Source organism: Tuber melanosporum, assembly GCF_000151645.1.
Source record: "Tuber melanosporum whole genome shotgun sequence assembly, scaffold_5, strain Mel28".
Lineage (NCBI taxonomy): Eukaryota > Fungi > Ascomycota > Pezizomycetes > Pezizales > Tuberaceae > Tuber > Tuber melanosporum.
This window is the reverse complement of record NW_003299095.1, coordinates 302,506-322,128: the sequence shown is the minus strand read 5'-3', so window position 1 is coordinate 322,128 and position 19,623 is coordinate 302,506. Positions and strand designations below refer to the sequence as shown.

Genomic DNA, 19,623 nt, shown 5'->3' with positions numbered 1-19,623 from the left:
ATTCCGTTCGGTCTCCGAGGTATGATTCGTCGTAGATAAGCGGGAGGGAGCAGGAGGAAGAGAGGAGCGACAGATCTAATTGAGAGTGGATTTTCTTAGAACTTACACATTGGCATTTCTGGAACGTATCTGGTTGTCACCAGGAAAAAGAATTCGAAATGGCGCAAGGAAGAAAAAAAAAGTGATGTTGCAGAGATATGTGGTTTTTAGCTTTTCTCAACATTGAAATGATAACACAATGGAAAAGAAGTTTGAAGATAAGATAACAAGACCAAAACCCGATCTAGCATGGAAGGCACCAATTTGTGAATTTAGATTGGTAAAATGTGACTATGCCTAGATTTGATCTCAAATCACGGAGAGCCAAGCAGCCCTTAAATCATGGATCAATCAACTCGGTTTGGGGGTCAAATCGATTTTTGAAGTATGATACTGTCCGATCAAATTGTACCCGAACACCTAACTTCACAATTAACTTAGTGAAAACGGTGCCGCACACTAAATAGTGTGGTATGTAAGGAAGTAAAAGGCTAGGCACCAAAAGGTTTCCTAATCAAGTTTCCTTTGGAAAGAAAATATCTACCTCAATTAGGCACTTTGTTCGTGACCGTCTTCCAGCAATACTACTTGCGAAGCATGAGCAAATATAATCCTGTGTTTCCAGTCATTACCTCCCCATCCAGAAAGGGCGAACTTAAGCACCGAATGATATCATAAGCGACTTCTTCAAACGGATAATCTGCTACAGTGCTTCCTATTATCCACGGTGAAGGGGAAAGATTTAAACTTTGAAAGAAAAAACCATTGCCTTATATTAATGATTCGTTGCTCCATAGTTGACACGCACTTTCTGCTCCCAAAGCCCAGGCACCGGAGAGCACAGGACATGGGGGGAAAAACTGCTGATCCAGAATCTTCCCATGCCCACTTCCTCTGCTACCCGCCGTTAATTGAGAATTTCCTGAAGAGAAGCTATCATAACATCTCTTCATACCATATCTCTGTTATATCACCGTTGCCGCCGCCCATCACCTGCAATCATTGTGTCGGGAGAGATAGGAAAAAACAAGGAGGAAGAAACCCATTGGCAAAGCATCACTCGGGTAAATAGCGGACAAAATACCCGTACCTAAAACCCCATCGCGCTCTTATACCGAGCTCCTACAGTCCACATATCCACCCCCACCGCTCCAAAACTTCAAAGCCCTCCCATCCCACCCCGACGGGAGCACCGGTGGCGGTATGGGAGGTAGCGAATCTTCACATGTTGACAGCCAGCCGGACCATTGTAGCGGGGGCCGAAATTCGGCTGGCCGGGTATTATTCGCTTAAAGGTATGTCCCCCCCTCTATCTCTTTCGCCTAAAAGCTCAGCTGGTAGTGATAGTGGGGCTTCGACTCCTGGTATACGATGGATGTGGCTCTAGGCTGGGAAGCAGGGGGGGGGTTATTTTGTTCGATTCTATCCAAAGCGTTTGGAAAGTTCGTTTGTGTGTAAGTAGAATGAATGTTTGGTCATTTCCGGGGGATTTCTAGTGGGGGTTGGCAGTGTATTGTTTCCGTGGGCGAGTGAGAGCGGAGGAGTAGTTGATTAGACCTACGGGTTAGGTTGGGCAGAGCGGGGCAGGGTGGAAAGAAGTGGGATGTGCTGTGGGGAAGGGGGAAGAAAACTCGCCTCGGCTTCTCGTGAGGATAACTTGTTTGATATTCCTACTGCGTGTGATACCACGGGTGTATCGGGTGAATGCGGTAGGATCAGAATACCCATGAGCTATGATATAATTAGTGACAACATACTTCAGCTATGGTACCCTGGTGTCCGCCCTGAAGCCCGACCCGGAGAGGCATCGATGGAGGACGAGAATCTAGATTAACGAGAGAAGACTTTACTCCATAGCCCCCCCTCTATACCCTCCACATAGCGGGTCACACGCAAGTTACCATGTATACCACGCGGCAATACCAGCCGTATCCCAGTTTGAGCACCATCAACTTTCCGCATCCCCCGATCTCTCCGCTTCATCCCTTGCGTCGATTCAGCCTACGGGCGGGCAGGCCGACCGACCAAATAGCCCTGATATACCACCCCATGCGAACCCCCTCCTCCACAGCTCCCCTTCCAGAAGCCCTACGCACAGTGCCGGCTGAACTTTTTCCTCCATTTTGAATAGAATCCTTTTACCCGAGTGATATCCAGTGAACTTTCAGGACATCAAATTAGTGGTCAACTTCGGCCGGGTGGACGCAACGCACAACAGAAGAGCAACTAGAACACGGAGCTCACCACGTAACCTAGCAAGGTGAAACAGAACCTGCTCCGATGAATAGATGAAAAGACCTAGGTAATTTGAAGCTGACATTCGAAGGCCTGGGCGAAACAGTAATACATATGGCAGAGAAAACCCACAAATCGCAAAGGGCAAAGGTAACTTATGGCACCGTATCGATGACAACCCATACACCCCTAGTCCAACTCTACTACCGCACTACCTATATGAAAGAAAGGTAGAAATAATTGAGGAAGCACAGACCCACGACACCCCGCAAGATACCAAAAACGAAGAGGGGAAATATCAAAGGAAGCAACGATAAAAAAAGAAAAAAAGAAGAAAAAAAACAATGTCATGGTGATACCGGCGCTACCAATGCGATACCTGACGAGAGCGCTCCAGCACCAAACAACCACAAACTTCTAGAAATTTTTTTATAGGTGACTGGGAGGGTAAATAACCCCCCAAGCCAAATCTCCAGAACACCCATTCACAAACTCATTCCATCACTACCATACCCACCTCTCGGCGATCCCGAAGCAAGATTCGCCCATGTGAGCTCCAATACGGGCATTCTTCCACCACCGGCGTAACACCTCCCCTATTCTCCCCTCCCTCCCGCATTCCCCCAGCAAGCGGGAAGTGCAGATCATCTCCATAATCTCTGTTCCTAATCTTCCCCGCCCGACCATTCGCGATCCCCCCCCTTCATCTACCAGACCACCGAGATACCGCCCTCTAATCCCTCAGCTAGGTGCACACCTATCTAAGCATAATATCCACAAACTTCTGACATGATGCTCATACTTATCCTTCTTTTAGAGTCCTTACCCACCGTCCACTTCACAAAATCTCACTCGGGCAGGGGTAGGTATGATAACAGCCCCTGGCCAGTCGTTGGGTTACAATTCCCCAGAAGGGGGGGGGGTTTAGCGGGCTCATAAATGTTAATAAAAATCTTGTCACAATTACCGCATTTCCTCATCTAAAAGAGGATCAGTTACCCATCGCGTACGGGAGTAGTCCCTCCGCAATGATAAATGCAAGTGACATTCACGGAGTTGGTAGTCTTCCAGAAAGAGGGATGTATGAACGTATAGTACAGTACTACCATTCCCCTGCAATACCGTCCATGTAAAAGAATACACATGCCAGAGTGAGTGAGTGTATCCCTTAACTTACCTCGCTTCCAAACTACTGGCCTGGCGGGGTGCCAAGACTGGTAGAGTGACGGCAAAAGAGTAATCACAACTCAATGCCAATGGGGGTATAGAAGCCATAGGGAAACCAGAGAAATATTACTAACAAGTCAGCATGTGGAATATCAAGTAGTGATGATAGAATCATTGAAGAAATACAAATCATCACAAAATTACAACTATCGATCTATATGACAGTATTAAAGAACCCAATTGGATCTTGGGCTAGAGTATTGAATGGCATGGGAAGCAATATCATTTAGAATGAGCCTTTGACTAAAAAGAAGAAGAAATATAAAGATAAATTTAAGACCGAGACAGAGTCTGTACCTAGGACAGAGATCGTCGGGTAATTCTTCGCATAGCTTCCAGTTTTCCCAGAACAGCCAGGAAAAGGCTTTCTTAGACCTATGGGAGAAGAAAGAAAGGTTGTGTGTCTTCAGTTATCTCATATCCCCACCCTTATCCCCCGATATCTGTAACATATTTTCTGGCGTGGTTCCGGGCGCCCCACCATAAAACAGAACACAATAATCCTCCTATAAATCTGCACACTATCAACTCCATCCCCGTAAAAAAAAACTGTTGGTTTTCACTGACAACCCTTGGCTCTTCTTCCTTCTTTTAGCCTAGCCTATGCCATTCAATTTTCCACAGATGGGCACCAATTGAGAATAGCTCGCCACGATCTAGAGTGGCTAGAATCGTGCTAATTGATTAACCCGTATACCGAAGTGAGGTGAAATCTAGCAAGGGAAGGGACAACAAGACTCCGACGGGAGAAGGACAACGTCGCGACCATGGCGCCACGGTAGATGATATACTCGAGTACCCAAGTGTATTCGCAACTAGGGCAGCGGCACGCTGACCCATTAGGGCCCCCAGGTAAATCTCCAACCGCGCCATTTCCCTGTCCCGGTTTCGCTCCCTGGCGTCGGCGAACCCGGCAATTGAAGGGACGCATTGCACAGTACGGTACAGTACAGTGCTCGGGCTTCTCAGCCAAGATTTATGTGCTCCGTCCGCTGAAGGGACCATAGTTTATTACTGTATGGTACGGTGCTGTCACGCAGCGGTCACGGGAACCCAACCATTCCGGGAGGGCCGTTTGTCGATCGGGTCGCCGTAAGTTTATGCTTTTTTTTTTTTCCTTTGAAGATCTTGACCTCCGCGCTAGCTATTGCACACATGGCTAGTGAGCCATCCTTTCAGCGGATCGGAGTTTATGCCACCCGCTAGGACTAATTGGGTGCCAAATGTTGGCTAAGAGGCATGAGCACTCGAGTAGACTGCTCGTACCGGTACCGCAAAAACCATCACATTATCAACGGAAACCAGCCCGGCAGCCGACGATAGGCTTAGGTTGACAGGATAACGAATACCGGTACCGGTTATCATACTCGAGTACGAAGTGCAAGTAACTAGTTCTCGAGACCCAAACACGTCCAAGTGGGCCGATCCTATACCTTGTCGGGAAAAACGCTAGTCCTTCCCGGGAACTTTTTGACTCAAAATCCGGAGATTACAGGGCTGCCGGAGATAGTGGACTTCAAGAGTTTTTTAAGGGTAGAGTAAGGTATGCATGTGATAAGTTATTCGGGTATGGAGGTTAGTACTCGAGTACCGTAGTGGGGTAAGGGTAGGGATTTTTAAAAAGTTCCTGGTCGCTCAACACCGTGAGAGGTAAAAAATATATGTTAATCTGGTTGGGAGAATGCCAGGAGGGGTAATAATAAGCTTTGACATCTCGAAAGAACCCTAGTCCATCTATCCCCAGCGCTGACCTCCATACCCGAAGATGCACATGTCGGTGATGCAGAGGATCAGGTTACCTTACCTATAAATTGGAAAAAATGAAAATGAAAAAAAAAAACTGAGAAAAAAGGTTATATGATACCATCTCGACGATAGAAGAAACGTTCCCCCCCCCCTCCACCGTACCTCCGCGGAAACAATCGAGTCCTACTATTCTCAGAAAGAATGAAAACAACTGTCTTTCCAAATATCCATCGCACTCTCACTACGGTACCCAGTACGCTCTGGAGCTCTTGCCTTGTTAGATCTGGACCTTCTGAAGCATGGGATTTCGAGAACCCGCGCTCCCCAAACCAACGGGATAGTTTCAGCACTCAGACAGGAGCACTTTGATAGATGACACTGCATATCGGAATGTATCCCGGGGGTGGGGGGAGGGCGAGATTGATCACAAACCTACTGGTATCATACTTTTGGTTCAAGTTCACCCCCAAATCCACTGCGTGGTGGGGTGATTGGAGGCACTGGAGAGGGAATAAATAAATAAAAATCGGTATTCTGTCTGAATTTGTGCAGCAACTTAATGAATGGTTAAAAACCGGGGAGGGAGGAGGGAATCAGAAACAGTATTGAGGCCAAGATAGTTGGGTGCAAGTTTTATATCCAACTACCGGTATGAGGCCAGATGGTATCTGCTAGCATAGGACACCCGGCTCCAAGGATCTGTGCTTTGGTGGGCCTTGACATCAAGGAATTCTCGCGAAATTGTGAGTATGCCCATTCGGGATATAGTAAAAATAAAAAAATAAAAATAAAAATAGGGTATGATAACATTATGATATCCATCATACAAAAAAGCAAGGTCAAAAGGAGGAGGAGAGAAAAGAACGATAAGGTTTAGCAGTATCAGACCTTATCAATCCATTCCTTTTTAACTTCACGAAAGCAGTGGCACCCTGGTGGAAGCCAGGGTCCTCCCATGGGTCGATTGGCTGGTCATAACCGCCCCTGTTATGAAGATTATTTGTCATGAAATATGTTACCACAGCAGAGGAGAGAAGAAAAACGAAAAACAAACAAGTAGACCCCTGCGCGGTGGTGGACCTCTTCTCAGCTCTGGTCTGGTCCAGTCATCTACTTGTACGAGTACCGTACTTGTAGTTTTCGCGCCATCGATGGATTCTCGTGTCGTGCGGTACAGTACGCCACAGCACAGTACGGGTACCCTACCGGTTGGAGCTGCGGATCCCTGACCACACAAGTCGACTACAGTACTCGAACAATCGCGGAACAACTAGACACGCACCACTTCCAAATACACAGTCACTACTAATTGGCCCAATCTTAGTAATCCTAGCTAGCACGCCAATCAGTGGTAGCTGTGTATTTTGGTGGGTCGCGTGCTGTATTTGGGTGTTCCGCCATTGCAGTGCACGCTCAGGGATTAAGCGTAGAAACACCAATGGAGCAGCCCATGTGGAAGAAACCATTCTCTTGCTCATCTCCCTATTAACAAATCCCACGTTACGCCAATATATACAAAAAAAAAGGGGGGATACGGCCACAAAAGCCACAGTAAGAAAGAAAGGAAAGGGGAAAGAATGGTTTAGACAAGTTCGTTCGGGTTTCCACCAGCGAGCCAATTTCATACCATAATGATTGTACCAGATCGCCCCCGCTCAAGCAAAGCAAAACATAGAAGAGATAGCGCCTGTTAGCAACCCCCCAAAGAGAATGAAACATGAAAAGAACCACCATCCCCCATGCAGCCACTAGAATATGAAGAAGAAAAAAACCTAATGATACACCAAACCCATCCGCTAAATCGCAAATTATCGAATTAATATGTAAAAAGAATGGAAAAAAACTAATAGAGGGCCTCTATGAAGCCACTCCAATCTTTGCATCAGGAGGATATTGAGGTGGTTGTGAGGAAACATAATCTGATGCTTCGCTCTTGTAATCCGCGCGATGATCTTGATACGGCGAAAATTGGCCTCCGCTCAGGGAAGGATTTCGGCCCGCCGAGTCAAACTCTTTGGACGGTGAATATGGCGCTGGGGGCGTTCGTCCAGTTGCTTCAGTGTCTTTGAATGGTGTGTAGGGTGGTGAAGAAAATGAGCTCTCAGATCTTAATCTTGGCGGGTGGCTGTATGCATCGCTGTCTGCGCGGCCCCTGAGTAGTGCTGAGAACGTGTTAGGATTGTATTCCCTCGGCATTGAAAGTGAGAGGCTGGTATCCTGCCCGGGTTTCAAGACTGCTGGGTGAAAGCATCCAGGTGTCGATGGGGACTTTACTGAATCGAGCATTTCATACGATGGATCGTCGGGGGGGCGTCTGGCGTTGAAGGAGACGAACTCGTCATTTGGCTTCTTCCGAACAAGGATGTTTTTAAAGAAGTTATACCAGCCAACGAAAATGGAGATATTGCCAAGTAGGATGAGAGCCCAGATTCCATTAAACTAAACCACCGTTAGATCAAACCTCACCACTGCCACGTACGAGTGGGCAACTTACCGATAACAAGAACAGCACTGCTAGGGCAGTCGCCTCAGGTATTACAAGTTCCGCCGCAACCTCTAAACACTTCCCCTTATCTCCTTCATTCTGGAGCAAACACATCAACCACTTGAACCCTGCCTGCACATTCTCCGGCGTCTTCTCCGTAGTCCCATCAAATTGCAAGAAAACTGTCGCAAAAAATACCACGTCTGCAAGAATCAAAACAACCACGAATATCCCCCTCCACTGCAGCACTACGACCCTCTGAATCCTTTTGAAAGCCTGTCCTGCGGTCACGGTCCTGACACTCGTCGCATATGGCAGCGGCGATCGTAGCTCTGTTGCTTCTTTCTCTTCCATTAAACTGCGGAGATAGACCTGGATGCAGTAACCAAAGCTATTATTCGTCAGTTGCGTGCTGGTTGGACGGCAGTAGAACCACTCACGTTATTGACTGAGTGACGATAGATGCCGCGGCCACCGCTAAGAGCGGTCCCCAGAAGGTCTGTAGCCCTGCCTTGGAATTGATATGACATGATTCACCAAACCGGAACGATACCCCAGTTATGGATAGCGCTACAGCCAAGAAAACCACGGGTATCGACCATCCAGCGGCCTGTGCAGTGAGGAAGAAGCGGCGTCCAGGAATTACTTGCCAACAAATTTGAAGATGCAGTGATAACGTCCGCAGGAAAACTAGACTTGTCAGCCGGATTCTCAAATCGGTCGAGTTGAGCAAACATACCCCACATGACTGTACACCATCCTCCACCTAATAAGAAGGCACCGGAAAGAGCACAATTAATGCTCGAATACATATCGTGAGGTGTAATCTTGTCAAAGCACTGTGTCGATGAGCTCCCCATAGGTATTATGAAAGATACCTAGTATCGTCAGCCCATCCATTCCATCTCATCTGCCCATCCATCCTATCCCATCCAAAATCATCGAGCCACGCGCACCTGCATTAGCATTATAGCCAACACCAGACACACGCTCAGGTAGTGTCTGTGTGTGCATTCAACCGGCAATATCGCGAAACTAAGCAGCATAAAAACGCAACACCCTACGCCCACAATATTCACGTTTGTAGAGTAGCGTACTAAGTGCTGGAAATCTAAGAGACCCCATTAGTTCGAAAGCCCCAGTGCCCAACTTTGGTGGACAACTCACTATCAGGGTATACCCATTGTTGTCTAGGGCATGGTAGGCAGCACGTTCCTCCGCCGGAGATCATCGGTAGGCAAATTCTAGCATTTGTATCTGAGGGATTCATCAGTAAGACATGATAGTGGGGGGGGCTAGTGGTCGTGCGGTCAAACTTACCACCTCCACTCTCCGGATAATCGCTCCCAGGGACAAACGGTGAAGGGCAACTTGCAGCCATTCCGTTCGTAATTGGGAGCCACTCTTCAGACTCGGTTGGAAAGAATACCCGGCGATTTACGAGACGGACACAAACTTCAAAACTCCCACAAGCAAAACCCTTTAGTTGTAATAACCCGTAGTAGTAGTAGTAGTAGTAGTAGTAGTAGTAGTAGTAGTAGTAGTAGTAGTAGTAGTAGTAGTAGTAGTAGTAGTAGTAGTAGTAGTAGTGCAATAGTATCGGTGCTACTGGTGGTAGTATATGCAGTAGCAGCAGTCGATGGTGTCAGACAATCAAGAAACGATTCAAAACGAATGACGAATGGCCCCGGTGGATTGTATATAATCCTTGGGGAACAAAAAAAAACGAGAGTCGAATTGGGGGGGGGGGGTGAGAGGGGTGTCAAGTATATACCCCAAAAAAAAAGAAAAAAAGGCTTGCTATGGTAAAGGCAAGAGGCACCCGGCAGAAAGGTTACCTTGACGGCTACTCCCGCGGCGGGGGAGCTGGCCGCGATATATACTTATTATGAGCAGTCCAAGGGATTTCCCCCCCCAGCGCATGGCCATGCTGCTCTGCGCTTTACTTTTTCCTCCCTTTTGGCATATTTGGGACATGAATGGTCGCTCACAAGGATACGGTCTGGGAGGAGCGTCCCCCTAAGACACGATAGGTTGTCGGGTCTGCCGGGGGGGGGGGGAAGGGCAGGAAGGGCAGGTGTGGGAGAAGTGGAAGGCGAGGGCTGACGCCCCGGATCACGAAATTCGCCGGACCTAGCCAACGCCGCCCTTTTCCCTCCGCACCTATGATACCACCAGTCAAAAATGAGCGACTGAAAAAAAACAAAAAAATAAACAGGTTCAAGAGACAGATGGGGCGAGTAACCACCAGCAATGGGGGGCTACTACGGCACTGTACCAACCGCAGGATGATACCTCGAGCACCAGTACTAGTACGAGTACATCGCACCAGAATCGCTGCTTGTACAAAAATTTTACTACGGTCTACCTGACTGGGGGGGATCATAGATGGAACTTCATGCAAGGAAGGAAGGGAGAAGCGACAGGCAGCAAGCGTCCAGTCATTACCATGACCAGCCTTTGCCGAGGAAAAAATTTGTGAGGGTTAAATTTACCCCTCCTCCCTCTACCGGTATTCTATCCAAAAGGTACCCCTTCCCTTGGGTCTCGAGGGATGAGAAGAACGACAAGGGCGAGAACGATTAGCACACGCAACCAAATAATATTATGATAATAAACTCCATAAGTTACAAGTAACCCCCCCCCCCCACTATGCAGACCACATTTCATCTCAAAGCCCTGAGATCTGCACATGAATGCCTATTATTAAAAATTTCGCGGATCCAGCGTGGGTGATACCGGTGGAGTGGTGCTGCACTCACTGACCTTGGTACTTGTTGTGCCTGAACATTCTCAATCGAGGTCCGGAATCATGTGGGTATGATACAATACAGTACATATTCCCCCGAGCTGAACGGGGGGGCAAACGGTACATTACGGCGAGATCTCGCTTGTGGAGAAGCTTCTGGGTGCAAGCTGCGGGAGGTTGGAAAACGAAAAGGGCAGTGCGTGCCCTGCATTGACCAATCGCGACCCCGCGTCTCTGTCTCGACCCGTGCTGGCCGCCTTACCAGCTGAAGTACTGCACGAACACCTCAAGCGCCTTTTGTTAACGCTATCCATTAGAAACTGACGTATGGCGGTGATTAAAGCACTCGAGCACGAGAAGAGCGAGGATAAACCGGTTTCGTGACTGCCAGCCGGATGCCCACTGTACCTTTTCCTCGTGGGCTCTTTCTACTCATCCGATTTCACATCCGCTATCATCTGTACAGTAATTGACAACCAGCACCGCGGCAATGGTGCTAGCACTATTGACTCCTTTTCCCTACCGCCTCAAATATTTGCTGGAATGATTTGATTGACTGGATCTATGGAGGAAGATCCGCCTTAAGCCTTGGCTGTATTGTGATCTCTCCTGTACTGTACTAGTACGGTACAGCACCGTAGCCATGCCCTGCCCATTCCCACCCTGGATATTGGCACCATAGGATCATAATGAGGCTGGACCATCCAAGAAAGCAAAATTTCGCTCAGAGAACCCATTGCAAAGCACTCAAACAGCTCCCCCCCCACCTTGTGACTGCTGTTGCTTGCAAGACCCCGCAGCTACGGGGAGGACAATAACCCAGCGGAATTTTTTGCCCCAACCTGCTTCCTGGTTGCCAATGTGGAAAAAAAATCTCGCGATGAAGATAAAGATGAAAGTTCCCTATGAGTACTCGAGTACTGTACTTGTACCGTACAGCACCGCGGAAAAAAAGAAAGGATGAAGAAAAGAAAAGCAAAAACGCTTTACCCGTTAACATGGCGACCATCGTCATGTCTCGTTTTGCCCTAACGAAACGTGTGATTCGGGTCACCCATTGTCTAAAAACCAGGGCATTTCCATAATTCGCCTCTTTCAAGTATACCTTCGGCCCCTCTCCCTGAAGAGAAACACGGAAATTGCTGCGCTTGATAACCTGAATGGCCGCGCGACTGGATGCCACAGGAACTTTGTCGACCAAAGGAACAATTCCCGCTGCAACGACGGTGCAGAGACTAAACAATTGGCAAGCCAGAGGAACGGAAGTGCGGGTGCTCCTGGAGGGGGGGACCCTTGTCATTGGTTTGGGTGGGGAAACGAAACGAAAAGGTTTTCTTATTCGAAAGTGTTTCTACAAAAGGTACAAGTACGAAGTACCATTGGGTCCCCTTTGTTGATCCTGGCCCCTCTCTGATTTCCTCTCATCCCCCCCCTTTCTCCCTCGTATCTGCTTGTAGCCTATCCGCGTTCTTTTCCCAATTCCCCCCTTTTCACTCGAGTACATTTTTAATCTAGACCTCGAATTTAGGCAAAGAAACAAACTAATTCGGTTTCTATTTCCTCCGCCCTCCTCCCACGGCGGACAAAACAGCCTGACCCAATGTCTCCCCTTTCCAAATGATAGCATTCTGTAATGAACCGGCCGCAGCTGCAGAAAGGATAACACACGTTTTTCCACCCCCAAAATTTGCTTATATCGTACCGGCAATAATGGCTGACATTCGGGATCTACGCCGTTAGATACTGCTTACATCTTTCTTACCTCGCATGCCTTTCTCCGCCCGATCAGCTAGGCAGCCTCAGCCAAACAGCCTACCATGCAGTACCCGCACACAGTGCTCGTAGGCAAACCAAGACGGTAGATATATATGTTGAAGGGGTGAGGAGCGTTTCCCTACGATACTGCCCGCTTTGCGCAGATCTCATTCTAAGTTATGACCGCAGATCCAAAAAGTTACACTGGGGCTGCTAATCCTCCGGGTAACCACGAGATTCTCAGCCGCGCATCTGTCTGACAACCGTTCCCTCCTGAATTATCCGTCCTTGCAGGACGGGAATCCGATGAGATGACCAGAGTGTTTGACCCTTTCTTTTTTTCCTTACCTTGCCTCCCTTTCTTCCTTTCTTCCCACATACCGGTACTCTTTTCTTCTTTTCTGCCTTGTCCGCTCGTGCTTTTTGGCTATGCTCGTGCTTGAACCCCATGCATTGACTTTTTTTTTTGCATTCTCTATGACTGATCGCTAGGCCGGGAAAATACCGGTATTAGTAGGGAGAAATACTGTATATGGTCGCACCGTGGCAAATCTTGGATTACTAACTTTGACTAAACGCGCTCTTTCCTCGGTGGTAATCCAAATTCCCATCTATGGCAAGAGGGAGACCAAGCAACTGCCGTAGAGGGAACCCGCAACCAAAAGATCCAAACCCCAAGTTTGAGATAACATCAAAGTTCTACCCTCTACGACGCCCAACTCCTAAGGAGGACATTCAGAGCGCTAACGCAAGAAATTGATGGGGAACTCGATCCGCAAAAAGTAAACATATAATAAGAAGCCGAGAGCCGTCCATCACCCGGTATCAGTGCCGATAACGGATAGTTACCAACCAAGGCAATGACGCCACTTTACCGTAGGGGGAAGCCCGAGGGAGGGAGGAGGAGGAGGAGGAAAGGATCAAATGGAGACAGAGCTTGCTTTTTGGCTGGGAAAAACGAAATAAACAGCAATTGACTTGCTGTGCCTGCCCCCGTGACTGGACATACGACGAGGACCGATAGCTTACTCTCGGGCGTTGTGGCGGGATTTCCAGGCGCCAGGTATTGTACAAAGCAGAGTAGAAATTAGTGATCGCAACCGGTCGGCGAATCGCATGCCTTATCGGGACGATACTAATGTCATTGGAGGCCACCATACCCTCACCAAAGGGTCTTTCCGAACTCGCATTGGCTCGACAAGATAATGAGAGCGGAGTTCGTTTTTCGACCTACGGCGCCAATCCGAAGCAGTTCCGAAGCTCATACCGCGAAACTATGTTTCTGTTGGTTCCAACTGAACTCTCTCGGTCACTCTTTTCCCTCTTGTGACATTTTACCACTAAACTTTCTCGGTGAAGAGCAGCGAACTGAGACGAAATCTGCCCGCTGCTGCTGCTGCTGCTCTTGCGCCCCGTAGACCACTGTACTTCCAATACGGCACATCATATGCTCTCGGATACACCCCAGAAAACTGCAGTGGTGGCTTTCAGATGGCAGACGCCAAAGCCCCAATCTCCACTGCAGCACGTTTGTTGGGATCAACAGTGTGCTCTTTATTTTTTCTTTCCATATTAGTATCATTGTGGTCTTGCCAACCGCGATCCGAGCGATTGATTGACCAATTGGGGCCCAATAAACACGGGTATTTATAAAAATGATATCGCATGCAATAATTCAACGCGCTGCACATCGAAGTGCTCGAGGAAAGGATGGGGTGCATTAAACGAACCCGAGCCCTGATGGAAGATTTTTCTCCAACCTAACATAATAATATAATATTTTAATATGATATACGATACTATTTTAATATTGCCGATATTATGGATAAATATGAACCTATAACTTCAGATAGCCATCGCTACTCCGTGGTCTTGTGCTCGTACTGGTACTCGAGTACGAGTACAGTACAGTACAGTACCTGCAGTCTAACCCATCCGATGGCACAACCTCAAGCCGCCGTCGAAACCAAGCCAATGTTCAGAACAAATCATTACAAACAAGGGTGGAGGGGAGCAAATATCAATAGCTTGTGAATGAAACTTGGTGAGTTGCGTAAATTCTCCCATTCTCTGAGCTCTCAAGCACCAGTACTACCCTTAATCTTCTCCGCCCGTAGATCACAGAGAGGGGGGCAAAGTCAATCGTACTCGTACTGTATGATGGGCTAGCTCTCTCCCCTATCTATCATACCCTCCAGTCACAGAAAAAAAGCTCTCAAGACCCAGGATCCCAACAAACGCAACAATTTGATAGACTACCTGGCACAGTACCTTACTTGAGCAACCAACTTTCAGTCTCTCCTGGAAACCCGAATTTCGCAAGCCGCCACCTCCCCCCCCCTTACTACTATTCCGACCAGGTTTGAAAACCTATAGTTTATCGATCCGCCGAAATACCGCTCTCCACCGAGAGAAATTTGTTTTTTTTCTCCCTCTCACTCGACAAAAAGTACAAACAACAATTGTCGAGGTTTGTTATTTCCACAATCGATAGGTCACGACACCTGGTCTGGGCAGTAAGGCAAATATTAACGCGAAACCGATCCTCATTCGAAACTGCTTATATAGGGGGAGGGGGGAAAGGAGGGGTGGCAACATAGGGTAAAGTTTTGCCGTAACTATCCCGTCCTACTTACCCTACTGGTAACTATGTGCGCTACTACCGTGGCCACAATTATGATAATCCTGACAAGCACAGAGATATCTCATCGAGCGATGGTACTCCGGAATCCTGATATTCCCCGCTGTTTCGGTATCATTATCGTATCATACAAGTAAGCTACGGTACTACCACCTCTTTTTCTTCTTCTTCTTTCCCTCTTCATCCCTTGCTATGATACAAGTTATATATATATACACTTGTAATGCCTATTGTAGCCTTCCCTCCACCTCCGCGGTATTCCTCCAATCCCACGCCACCAGTCGCCCCCCCCCCCCTCGCCGAGATCTGGGCTTGCAATGCGCTTCTAGGACGGGTGTGATACTGATTAAGATGGGGTATGGGGGTACAAGTATGGGGAAAAAACAAAACAAATGAATGGGGTCGAAAGAGAAAAGAAGAAAAAAAAGTGCACGGATCCAAGTTTGGTAACTGTACCGTTCTGGGGAAATGATTGGGAGATTGTGATGCGGATATAAGATTCCTATGGCTTGAAGGGGAAGTCGCCATGTGGGGTTCTCGTGGGACAAATGGGCATGGACGATAAAATATATTATATTCGCATGGTGGTGGATGAAATTATTAGATCCCGTACTCGTACAGCACAGTACTTGTACTATCCACGATAACTGAAAGTTATGATAGCTCTACAGTAACAAGGCAACGTAATACGCCTAAGGACACACGGGGATAACAAGGGAAAAACTAGGGGGGGGACGGCCCATTATCCTCTCTGATCCCCTACCACCACCGAACCCCCTCCTCCACCTTTCGTTGGGCTTTAGAGTATTTTTCGGTATGTACTGGGGCACGTTATCGGAATCCAGTATCGCAGGACACCGTGAACAAGACCGCCACCGCTGCATAAGGATACAAATCTTGCGATGGCCTACCAGTGCGACACCGTAAGTTGCCGTATGATACTGTGTAAATAGGGTATGTACCTGTAGCAACACAGTCAATCCATCACTCGCAAACAAGACTTGACCCCAAAACAACCCAATCCCAAAACAGGAACTAACCCATCCCTCCGTACATTCATTCTCAACCCTTCACCCCGTTCTACTCCACCCTACTCTACAAACAACATACGGTATCATACCATATTTTTGCCCCCCCCATTCGGGAGAGATTACACCGTGCACCCGCCATCTCCTCCGGTACTTGTCCTAGGCCGCAGGTACCCGAAAACAAGGGGGGGGGAGTATCTTATACCGTAATTTGTATTGGTGCTCAGATAAGCCACATATTTTTCCCCATATATTTCTTTAATCGCCGTTCTCGGGCACTTATGGCCTGGGAGAAGTATCACTATGTCTCAACAATCCCGCACCCCCCCTCGCTCCCCACATTTCATTGCCATATTCAACTCAGCCAGCACTGTGCCCGGGGGTAACGCTGCGAACCTCCCATACAGCGGGGTGTTTTGTCTTTCGTAGCTTTCTGGTTTAGCCCCACCCCCAACTACCGTTCGGGTGATCCTCAGCTTGAGCTTGTCAGTCGGTACAAGTACAGCACTCGGAGCGCGAGAAATGATTCGTGGACATCATCATCGCAACGATGTCCGCCTCCCCTACTTGTGCGAGTACCGGTACAGTACCGTATGAGAAAGATTCAGGGAGGAGAGGCTGCTATGGGTCACCGCTTGTACTCGTAAGGCCCCCTTCACGCAGCTCGCACGGACTGGCGTACAGTTAGGCACGATACCAGTGCAGTGCCGTTGACTTGGCCGGAGGAGAGAGAGGAAGGTGGGGGGGAGAAAGGGAGAAAGTTCCAAACGGTTGGGTTGTCGAAACATCGGACGTCGGGTATATCGCTCCCGCTCTCCCGTGAAGTTCTCTCTATTGTTTTTTCTTCTTCTTTTGTCTTTCTTTAGCGATTGTGTGCGCGCGTGCATGTGCTTCAGGTGTTCGCAAATTCTTGGCTGGCTTGGAGGGTGAGGGATGGAGGAGGCGGGGGGGGGAATCGATATCGTAACGTACCGTGGAGCGGGTGTGAGGGGGTGGGTGGGTACGTGCGTGTGCGATTGCGGGTTTGTCGGTTGGAGGTTGGGGTTCCTGGCCGCCTCGCTGCTGATTGGAGTGGTAAATTATCGTGTCCTCGTCCGGGGGAAGAAGCTACTCGAGCACAGTAAGTTAGCCTACCATCGTGACGGCGGGATCCCCCGCGATGCCTTGAGCACCCTTTGAGTGTTGGGGGCGTTTCTAAATTTACTGATACAGAACGGTTGTTGGATCGTGTGCTCTGATACTGTAGACACCGTAGTAGGGAAGTGAAGATTGGGGCACAGCACCTATCCAGCTCACAACGTAGACAGCCCAGGCCGATGGGCATGCAGGGCAGTAAGGCACAGTACTTGTAACGCGGAGTTGGATCAAGAAGCGCGCATCTGTCACACCTACTACTATGGACATCTGTTTGTAATGGAACAGCGTTCGTGAGCCCAGCTACTGTCAATCGCATAGCGCTAAAATTCAGCTCTCTTGCTCAGATCTTAATGTCATGCAATAGCGGTGGTACAGTACTCTGCTTTCACAAACGTCGTTCAATTACGATTATCATACCAGTACTCAGTGCTACTCGTACACCTTCGTACATACCCATGCCTAGAACCGAAGCCACCCATCCCCCTCGCTACAAGTACCTTCATCCCATACATTCCACCCATCCCTCCCATCTCACTAGAGTAAACAGTATCCATACTCGAGTACAGTCAACTAGAACTATCTGGCAGGCCCACTTTATGCCGTCGTGGAGCGGGAATGACAGGAGAAAAAAGGAAAAGAAAAAAACGCCAAATTCCCAAATCCAGCTCTATCGTCCGGGGGGGAAACGCTTTTTAGGTTGCTGCTCACGACAGGCTAATCCAAAGCCTGGACCCGGGAGAGCTTGGGTACATTACCCGTGTGGCTGGGTAGTGGAGGGCGTGAGTTGTGGTTTTTTTTTTTTTTTTTCTTTTCCCTTTTTTTCCTTCCTTTCCATATCGCGCCTCCTCGACGTGGAAAGTCAGTCACCCTTCTGGAAGCTCCCGAAGAAGTCGGGAGATTAGGGGAGGCGGGGTGTGCAGGAATTACGGAATATCGCGTGGGGCGTGGGAGGAAGGAATCGAGCAAGTGTTTTTTTTGGCGGTGTTATTGTCATGCAAGAGAAAAAAAGGGAAGAGATACTTGTACAATGGGTGCGATATCGGCTCCAGTATTGAGGCTGTGACGGGGGCCAGAAAATCTTCACATGGGATAGTCACTCACGTTCCGCTTCGAAGCGAGGCTGGAGTTTTCTGGTGTCGGGTTCGGGTAAGCCAGCCTTATGGAACTCGCAGTGAGGTTCTTGTCGGTGTCAACTTGCGATTATCTTGACTTGTTGCCCGTACCTGTACGGTGCTTTTGCGGCATCCTGCTGTCATAGTATCATACCGGTGTATATATAACAGTAGGGGTTTTCAAAGCTAAAGAAGTGTAAGTTTCCTAGCGTACTTGAGCATGTAAGGTAAGCTTGGCATGAACAAAAGTTGGTTAATGTACTCTGGAGTTACCATACCAGCAAGATACTATTCCTGTGTATCGATACCGAAGTCTAGAGGTCGGTAATTAGCAACATGTACTCACGGCGCCGGTTTGCTCTGTCCGTTCCAATAATGGTATCGCTCATGATCGGGTGTTTTAACCAATAAAGTGCATTGACTAGCCACAAATCCGGTAAGAGTGAAATAGCAAAGGACACCTTAAAACCAAACTGTAACATTGGCTGCATGCATTGTCTATCTATATACAAAACCAAACCCTCAAAGTCAAGGTCTCATGACAAAAACTCCAACTTATTACTACCTGTCAAAGTTATTGTTTCCACTGTGAAGAATATATCTATTAAGCTTTTCATAAAAGCTTTGACAACGCCTATCAATTAATTCCTGTGAAAACTCACTCCAAACTTGAACTAATGTAGTCTTTGCTTACTCAACTGTTTCTTGACTAGCGCTGGTAATCTGGTAGGTCGCAATCTCATCTTTACAGTCATCCCAAAGTCATTTAATTTGATTAAGATCTGGAGATTATTATGGCCATTCAAACTTGATGATTCCCTTTGTATGGCATATATCATGATCAACTCTCTGAATAGTCTGGTGTGCAGGAGCATTATACTCAACAAGATAGGTAACTGGCATGCCAGTTTTTACTTGAAGCTTATCGATTCATGGATATAAGAGAGGATTCAGTACGTGGTTTCGATAGGATACCCAATTAACACCTCTACTGCTGCAATACTGAAATTGTGGTTCCTGATCCTCTTGATGTGGACCTTGTAAACATCTTCTCCTCTTCTCCTCTCTACCTTTTTTTCTATTCTGTTCCTCAATATTTTCATTGATTTCTGTAAGGACCTGGTGCTGTCAGATTCCTGGAATCAATACCTGTATTTGCTTGAATGTTTGATATTGGATTTGAATATTGTTCTCATAGTTGATAATATCTCTATGGCGTAGTTGGTCCTCAGTTGTATCCTTCTCCTATACATGGCAAGGCTCCTTATATCCTAAGCAAAGGGCAAATTAATACATAACACGAATTGTTTGATAATCCTGCTTATCATAAAGCACCCATTAATTAGAATTGACACCTCACTTTCTGGTAACATTGTACGATGTTGAGTAGAATTAAACTCAATCTACATCTCATCTCTGAACACAAATGCTCTATCACCATATTTAATACCATTTGCAAAAATGCCAGA

General features: G+C 47.7%; 1 protein-coding gene; it reads right to left on the bottom strand.

Moving 5' to 3' along the window:
* Positions 1-6,700: 6,700 nt before the first annotated feature.
* Positions 6,701-16,837, bottom strand: GSTUM_00008690001 (uncharacterized protein). XM_002840199.2 has 8 exons: positions 16,208-16,837; positions 9,053-9,187; positions 8,900-8,989; positions 8,689-8,843; positions 8,472-8,610; positions 8,173-8,422; positions 7,742-8,123; positions 6,701-7,686 (listed from the first exon to the last, which is right to left on the bottom strand). Exons 1-8 carry the CDS (start codon positions 16,245-16,247, stop codon positions 7,105-7,107), a joined length of 1,773 nt encoding a protein of 590 aa, XP_002840245.1. The 5' UTR covers positions 16,248-16,837; the 3' UTR covers positions 6,701-7,104.
* Positions 16,838-19,623: the final 2,786 nt, after the last annotated feature.

What these genes read in the sequence shown, in the direction of transcription:
- GSTUM_00008690001 (XM_002840199.2), bottom strand. Translation starts at nt 16,247, where the DNA reads ATGTGGGGAGCGAGGGGGGGTGCGGGATTGTTGAGACATA. An exon ending in TGGCTATAATGCTAATGCAG is followed by an intron (nt 8,611 to 8,688) that starts GTGCGCGTGGCT and finishes TGACGATACTAG; the next exon opens with GTATCTTTCATAATACCTAT. An exon ending in CAGTGCTGTTCTTGTTATCG is followed by an intron (nt 7,687 to 7,741) that starts GTAAGTTGCCCA and finishes ACGGTGGTTTAG; the next exon opens with TTTAATGGAATCTGGGCTCT.